Consider the following 8,466-nt stretch of genomic DNA (forward strand, 5'->3'; position numbering starts at 1 on the left):
TCTGGACCCACCCCCATGCAAATAAGGTCTTTCTACTATTCTCGTAAATTTCCAGCAAGCTCAGAGAGCTCTCTGCACATTCATTGGGCTCCTTTTCACATGGATGTTTCATTGCATTGTTACGCTTTAAATGCCAGTTTGGCTGAACATTAAATGGAAGCCTAGAGATATTTTAAAGTATAATTTACTTGACAATGGACTGTTTCAGAAAATAGACTTTAGAAGTCTATTTAGCAAACTGACAGATGTCTCTCTGCTTCTTGGTTCACTCTGTGACTGTCTTAAATCTATATTTTAGAAATGTTACATTGGAGGCCAGGTGAAATGGCTCATGCCTGTAATCCTAGCACTCTGGGAGACTGAGGCAGGAGGATGGCTTGAGCTCCAGAGTTTGAGACCAGCCTGAGTGAGAGTGAGACCTCATCTCTACTAAAAATAGAAAAATTAGCTGGACATTGTGGCGCTAGCCTGTAGTCCCAGCTACTCAGGAGGCTGAGGCAGGAGGATTGCTTGAGCCCAGGAGTTGAAGGTTGCTGTGAACTGGGCTGATGCCACTGCACTCTACCCAGGGTGACAGAGTGAGACTCTGTCTCCAAAAACAAACAAAAAAATGTCACACTGGATCAGGATGGTTCTCAAAATATTCCATTGGCTTCTTGCTGCCACCTGAATTCAGACTCTTAGTCCTGGGTCCCTCTGTCTTTCCAGCCTGAATTCTCCAAGAGCAAGTCCTCTCTTCCTTGGCCTCTGTGTTAAAATCCTTCTCAGCTTTTAAGGCCCCCAATCAAATGCCACTTTAATAAAACTCCCTCCTCCCAGCCGGGTAGGCTTTGGAGAACTCTGATACCTATTATATCACATTCTGCCATATATGCTAGTCATGTACGTACATGTTTTATTTTCTCTACTAGTTTTAAGCTCTCTAAACTCAGAACTCTTTAAGCTCTTTAATCTTCATTGTCTTGAAGTACTTAGCACACTTAGTAGGGACCTAAGATTTTTTTAATGAATGAAAAGCAAAAAATAGAAAACCAAAATCTGTGACCTGATGCAGATTCCAATTTGATTCAGTTATTTAATGTTGAAGCTTTTAAAAGAACTATATAATAAAAAACAAAAATTATTTTCCCTGAGTGTAAATAAGTGATCCTTAAGAAAATGTGGCATAAAAACCAAACAAGTTCTTTGAGTTCATAACTTGAGGGATATTAAAAATGTCATAAGAATCTTTGATTCTCTAAAACCTAAAACACAAAACAGTCACATATTTGTTATGCTTTCAGAGGAAATGCTTCTAGATTAGAGTCCTTATATTACATTATGTAAGAGGTATGGGACCTCCAGGCTGAGTTAATTTCAGAAGTAGTAACCGTGCCAGAAAGCCCTTGGCACCACAATATTGGAATCATAAATGTCACTGTGAAGTAATAGGGCTATTTAAAATGATCACGATCAGGCAGGAATTCTAATACCGAGGGGAGGTCTGTTCTTCTGAGGAGTCACCAAACTCCTAGTAGACTCAGGGTGGGAGCACTGAACTCTCAACACATCAGGTGAAAATCGTGAATGGGATGAAACACACAGATATATTCTGATTCCTCCTTCATCCCCTGCCCCCATACTTTTAAAATTTGCATCCTAATTAATTAAAACTGCTTTTGGATAAGCTAGATATATTGACACCTACTACATTAGATTAGAGAAAGATGTGTTCTTCCGTGACAAGGATATAATGTTACCATCAGGCTAGGGGTGACCTTAAAAGACCACCAACCAGTCTGTTTTAGTGTGTGGCTAGAATTAAAGTACGTTATTTTTTTTAAGTATTAATTAAATCAAACTTTATACACAGTGAAAGGAACAGATATAAAATGTACAATTCGGTGAGTTTTTATAAATACATATACCTGCATATGTACTCTCTTAATGCTGTGAATTCCATTGGTGGATTTTTTTTCTTTTTTTTCCCATTGATTGATTTTTCAAATGTTAAGCCAACTTGGCGTTCCTAGATAAGCCATCTTCCCAGAATCCTCTATCTCATTTCTTTTTTTTATATTGAATAATATTCCATTGTCCTGATGTACCACAGCTTATCCATTTACCTACTGAAAGATATCTTGGTCACTTCCAAGTTTGGGCAATTACGAACAAAGCTGCTATAAACTTCCATGTGCAGGTTTTTTTGTTGACATCTTTTCAACTCATTTCAGTAAATACCAAAGAATGTTACCACTGGATCATATGGGATAATAAAAGTATGTTTAGTTTTATAAGAAACTGTCAAACTGTCTTCCTAAGTGGCCAGACCATTTTGCATTCCCACCAGCAATGAATGAGACTTCCTGTTGTTACACATCCTTGCCAGCTTTTGGTATTGTTAGTGTTTTGGATTTTAGGCATTTTAAAAGGTATGTCGTGGTATCTTATTGTTGCTTTAATTTGCAATTACCTAGTGACATATGATGTTGGGCATCTTTTCATATGATTATTGGCTATCATTATATCCTCTTTGGTGAGGTGTCTGTTCAAGTTTTTGCCCATTTTTTAATCAGGTTGTTCATTTTCTCATTGTCGAGTTTTAAGAGTTCTTTGTACATTTTGGATAGTAGCCCTTTATCAGATATGTTTTCTGCAAATATTTTCTCCCATTCTGTGGCTTGTCTTTTTCATTCTCTTGACAGCATCCTTTGCAGAGCAGAAGTTTGTAATTTTAATGGAGTCCAGCTTATCAATTCTTCCTTCCATGGATTATGCCTTTGGTGTTATCTAAAAAGTCATCACCATACCCAAGGTCTTCTAGGCTTTCTCCTGTGTTATATTCTAGGAGTTTTATAATTTTGTGTTTTATACTTCAGTATATATGATCCTTTTAAAATTAATTTTTGTGAAGGGTGTAAATTCTGTGCTTAGATGTCCTATTGTTCTAACACCATATGTTGAAAAGACTATCGTCATTGTATTGCATATGCTCCTTTGCCAAAGATGAGTTGACTATATTTATGTGGATCTGTTTCTGGGCTTTGCATCCTGTTCCATTGATCCATTTGTCTGTAGTTTTCTTTTCTTGTAATATCTTTGTATGGTTTTTTGTATTAGGGTAATGCTAGCCTCAAAGAATAGGGTAGGAAATATTTCATCTGCTTTGACCTTCTGGAAGAGATTGTATAGAATTGGTGTAATTTCTTCTTTAACTGTTTGGTGGAATTCACTAGTGAACCCATCTGAGCATGGTGCTTTCTGTTTTGGGAGATTATTAATTATCATTTCAATTTCTTTCATAGATTTGGGCCTATTCAGATTGTTTCTCTTCTTGAGTGAGTTTTGGCAGATTATGTCTTTCAAGGAATTGGTTCATTTCATCAAGGTTATCAAATTTATGGGCTCAAATGATTCATAATATTCCTTTATTGCCCTTTCAATGTCCGTGGGATCTACTGTGATGTCCCTCTTTTATTTCTGATATTAGCATTAACAATTTGTGTCTTACCGCTTTTATTTTTAGCCTAGCTAGAGGCCTGTCAATTTTATTGATCTTTTCAAAGAACAAGCTTTTTGTTTTATTGATGTTTTTCAACTTTATTGATTTCTGCTTGAATTTTTATTTTATTCTGCCTTGTATATTATTTTATTTTTATAATAATTTGCTTTGCTATTTCTAGTTTCCTAATGAAACTTAGATTATTGATTTTATATCTTTCTTCTTTTCCAATATATACATTTTAACGCTATAAATTTCCCTCTAAGCACGGCTTTTGCTGCATCCCACAAATTTTGATTAGTTGTAATTTCATTTTCATTTAGTTCCAAATATTTTAAAATTTCTCTTGAGATTTATTCTTTGACTCATGTGTTTGAAGTGTCTTGTTTACTCTCCAAGTATTTGGGAATTTTCTAACTTTCTGTTATTGATTTCTAGTTTAATTCCATTGTGGTCTGAGAGCAGACATTGTATGATTTTTATTATTTTAAAATTGTTAATGTATGTTTTATGGCCCAGAGTATGGTCTATCTTGGTGAGTGTTCTACATGAGCTTGAAAAAAAGTATATTCTGCTGTCACGTAAACAGTCTATTGATGTCATTATAGCTAGTTGATTGATGGTGTGGTTGAGTTCAGCTATGCTTTTACTGATTTTCTGCCTGCTGGATCTGTCCATTTGTGATAGAGGGTGTTGAAGTCTCCAACTATAATAGTGGATTCATCTATTCCACCTTGCAGGTCTACCAGTTTTTGCCTCAAGTATTTTGATGCTCTCTTGTTAGATGCATACACATTAAGGATTGTTAGGTTTTCTTGGAGAATTAACCCCTTTATCATCATGTAATGCCCCTCTTTATCTCTGAAAACTTTCCTCGATTTGAACTCGGTTCTCTCTGAAGTTAATATAGCTATTCCTGCCTTCTCTCGATTAGTATTAGCGTGGTATATCTTTCCCATTCATTTACTATTAATCTATTAGTCTACTTTATTTATTTAAAGTGGGTTTTTTGGGTAGAAAACATGTAATTGAATCTTGTTTTTTTATCCACTCTGATAAGCATTTAATTGATGCATTTAGATCATTAATGTTTAAAGTGATTATTGATAGAGCTGGATTAATACCTACCATGTTTGTTACTATTTTCTATTTGTTGTCCTTGTTCTTTCTTTTTATTTTTGTCTTCCACTGTTTTTCTGCCTTTTGTGATTTTAATTGAGCATTTTATATGATTCCATTTTCTCTCTTTTCTTAGTATATCAGTTATACTTTTTAAAAACTCTTTTTAGTAGTTACTCTAAAGTTTGTAATGTATATTTACAACTAGTCCAAGTCCACTTTCACATAACATTACACCACTTCAAAGGTAGTGCAAGTACCTTGTAACAAAATAATCCTAATTTCTTCCTCCCATCCCCTGTAGCATTGCTGTTATTCATTTCATTTATATATAAGCACACATAGGCATATATATATATAAGCATACATAATCAAATCATTGTTGCTATTATAATTTTCAATAAACTGTTATCAATTAAGAAGGGGATTTTTCTCCATTATTTACTGTGATAACCTGGTTGAGCTCCTAGAGGTAAAACTCACAAAGTTCGAGGCCCCTCGATGATGGGGTCCCCTAGGGTTATCTCTCAGACTTGTTCACGCTGAGCCTCCAGTAATTTGTCAGTTACAGAGTTACAGGTCAGGTCTTCCCTAGCCTGGGAGCTGGTTCCCAAAGAAGTTTCCACTCGTGGACTTCTGCTCTGGTAAGTTGTGATTCTGTTTCCCCATGTGTCCCTCCAATTTTGGGGCCAGTGGTTTGCTCTGTGCCCTCCCTTCTCTGACAGACCTAACAAGAGTTGTTGATTTTTTTAGTTTTTCAGCTTTTTACTTGTTGGCAAGATGCAGTGGTGACTTCCCAACTCCTTACATGCTGGACTGGAAACCAGAAGTCTCCTATTTAGTAGTTCTTAAAAATTATAAACCAGACACTGTTGCTGACACATTGTAGAGATTCTGATTTGTTATCTGAGAGTGTTAATTTTTGTTAATTAGTAGTTGATTCTCTTGAACTTGCAGAGGCTTGGTTTTATACTTTGTTAGGATGGTCTTTCAGATTTTTCCCTTAATCCTAGGGAAATCCCTTAGTCCTGGGACATGGTCTCTACTCCTAGCATGAACCTTCTGGGACTTCAGTGGAAAATCTGAGGTGTTGCTCAAGCCTCTCTAATTTAATGGAAGGAACTCACACTCTAAACTCTATCTTCCCTGCAGTAGGTAGTAGCAGAAACGCTTGCTGGGCTACTTTGGCCTTCTAGCTGCGGTTAGACTCTCTCCCCTGTGCGTGCGCAGTTCGGGGGCCAGCCAAGGCTTTGAAAGGAGCTTATATTCTGGATTTTGAGGCTTCCCCTCTGTGGGTCTCTCCTTCCCAGGGTTTTCTCCATCAGTTTTCATCTGTCATGGCAGCCCTGCACTCAGTCTTCTGGCACCTGAAGCCAAAGAGACCTCGGCTTTCTTCTCGAGTTCTAGCTGTCTATGCTGCACAGACTGGGGAGTGTCTCCAGGGGAAAAACTTGTAAACACAGATCCAACCCAATATGGCTTCCTTCTTTCAAAGGTCAAATCCCTTCAGGTTTCTGCCTGTCTTGGTTACTTACTAGGGTCTTCCATTGTATTGTTTTTTAATATGTTACCAAGAATTTATAGTTGCTATCTAGAGGAGGGTTAGTTCTGTACAAACTACTCCACTGTTCCCTTAAGTGGAATCCTTTAATTTTCTTAAGAGGAGTCAGTCCCAACTTTTGCATGGCTGATTGTAAAGCTCATGGCACCGCCCTTTACTGACAATGGAGAACAGCCAAACTCTACTCCCAACTCCAGCAAAGACAATGACTGTAAATCTCTGCTGAACAACCTGAATCTCAGTCACAGGAGGAAAACCATTAATAGAGAGTTGCCTAAAGGCTGTGAGATCTAATCATTTTTCTCAGTATTTCAAATTTTATTTTTGGCCAGATTGGACCAGAAGGCTGAATCCTTAGGTAGGATAGCTTTAGCCCCTGTAGATTTCCTTTTGCTGAATTGCATTTTGGCATTATGCTCTCATCTTGTAACGAAGGGTGTGACAAGAAGTCATCAGCTGGGCCATCCTAATCGCACAGTTGGGTTTTCATAAAAATACCATTGAGCATTCCATCAGATAGGTCCCCTGTAAGAGGAGCCACTGGTAGAATTTCTCTCAGACCTCAGTGCCAGAAAAGCTCTATTTCTCCTGAGCAATTGATAAGTTTCTATCTTATTAATGTTTGGCTGTAATAAGCTGAGAAGCAGAGTAGGTGTTCAGGAACTTCTGTAATTCTGAGAGCTATTCTTTGCCTTAGTTCCCTTTGTTTATTCGATTATATTGTATTTATTTTCATTAGATATCTTAGCTACTTTTTGTATAGAAAAGGTTAAAAAAAAAAGAGTTTTCTGAGTTATTAAGAGCCAAGGATGCTGCTATCACTCCAAATATTCTTGTCCTTTCTCTTTGGGATGCCTTAATAGCCAGGTTGTAATCCATATGAGATTCTCATCTCCAACCCAGAGTGGAATTACTCACCTTGACTTCCCACCTAGTTCACCAATTGATATTTGAGAAATCAATTTTCAAAAAAATCTAATTTACTCCTAAAGGGCAGAGATTAAAGATATTTGAATGAGTGTTCTACTGGCTCTGAAGGCAAGTCCAAGGAGAAGTTCCAAATCATTCCAGATAACAGGATCATCACTGGAAGGAACAAATAGATCCTCAAGGTAACTTCTTTGACAGGGAGAGCAGGCATTTGGATGTCTGAATATCTGGTATGTTGGAATTATACTCAACTCACAGCTCTCCTCTTTACAATATAGGGCCCAGGCTGGGTCTTAAGGATGCAGTTGTTGTCCTTCTCTCTCTAGGTGGAGCCAAAGCATGTGATGGGAGCATCGGGCCTGAGCAGCATCACGAGCTTCCCCTGATGTTCAATCTAGAGGACGATGCTGCAGAAGGTTCGCCTCTAGAGAGAGATGGTGCCGAGTACCAGGCCGTGTTGCCCGAGGTCAGAGAGGTTCTTGCAGACGTCCTTCAAGACATTGCCAGCGACAACATCTCCAGAGCGGATTACACTCAGGATCCTTCAGTAACTCCCTGCTGTAATCCCTACCGAATTGCCTGCCGTTGCCAGAACGAGTAACAGACCAGTTTGTCCATAAGGAGGAATATCTGCAAATGAGATGGGCAAGTTCACTCCTAGACCTCAGTGTTACCCTCTTTACAAACATACGCTTTAACAATAAGTCTTGGAATTTAGTTTTGTAGCCCCCGCCTTGCATACCTCGCCTGCATACTGTCCTGTCCGCCATGCCGGCTTGAGAGGACAGCTGAGCTGAGCTGGCTCCGGGCAGGGACTGTACCGTCATGGGAAGCACATGGGCTTTGGAGTCAGGCACAGGTTCAAGCCCCAGCTTTTGAACTTGGGCAATTATTTAACCTAACTTGCAAGTTGATTTTCGAGGGTTAAATAAGGCAATACATGAAAATGCCTGGTACGTTACCTGATACAGAGCAGACACTCAATACATCTTAGTTTCCTTTTTTATGTCCCCAGTTTCTCTGGTCATTTTAGCGTAGACTCATTCCAACCAGTATCTGGGGCAGAGCTTCTCCATCTGTAACATGCATACAAATCACCTGGGATCTTGTGAAAATGCAGATTTAGACGTAGCAGGTCTGGATGGGGCCTGATATCCTACATTCCTAGTAAATGATGACTTGGGTAGCGTGGATCTAGACTGGACAAAGTTACATCTGTTTCCAGGTCTCAGAGCAGAAAAGGCCATGGCTAAGTCCATGGCCCTGTCCCCTTCCCCTCCTTTTAAGGGTCGTATGACTGTATTTTAAAAAGTTTGAGTTCTTCCTGCCCCCTGAAACCTCAAAGAAATAAAATAAATTTTAGAAACCTCAAAAA

At 38.4% G+C, this 8,466-nt stretch overlaps 1 protein-coding gene across 5 annotated transcripts in view; it reads left to right on the forward strand.

Annotated features, from left to right (window-relative positions):
* Positions 1 to 8,096, forward strand: part of ARSG (arylsulfatase G) — a 115,996-nt gene extending 107,900 nt beyond the window's left edge. For 2 of the 5 annotated variants that reach the window (XM_045569508.1, XM_045569509.1), the window contains exon 12: positions 7,418 to 8,096. In XM_045569508.1, coding sequence (XP_045425464.1) covers positions 7,418 to 7,692 — 275 coding nt within the window. In that variant the 3' untranslated portion in view covers positions 7,693 to 8,096. Of the gene's footprint in view, positions 1 to 7,153 lie in introns of all 5 variants that reach the window. The other 3 variants (XR_006739435.1, XR_006739436.1, XM_045569510.1) reach the window with 3 other exon arrangements.
* Positions 8,097 to 8,466: the final 370 nt, after the last annotated feature.

Source organism: Lemur catta, chromosome 15 (genome assembly GCF_020740605.2).
Source record: "Lemur catta isolate mLemCat1 chromosome 15, mLemCat1.pri, whole genome shotgun sequence".
Classification (NCBI taxonomy): domain Eukaryota; kingdom Metazoa; phylum Chordata; class Mammalia; order Primates; family Lemuridae; genus Lemur; species Lemur catta.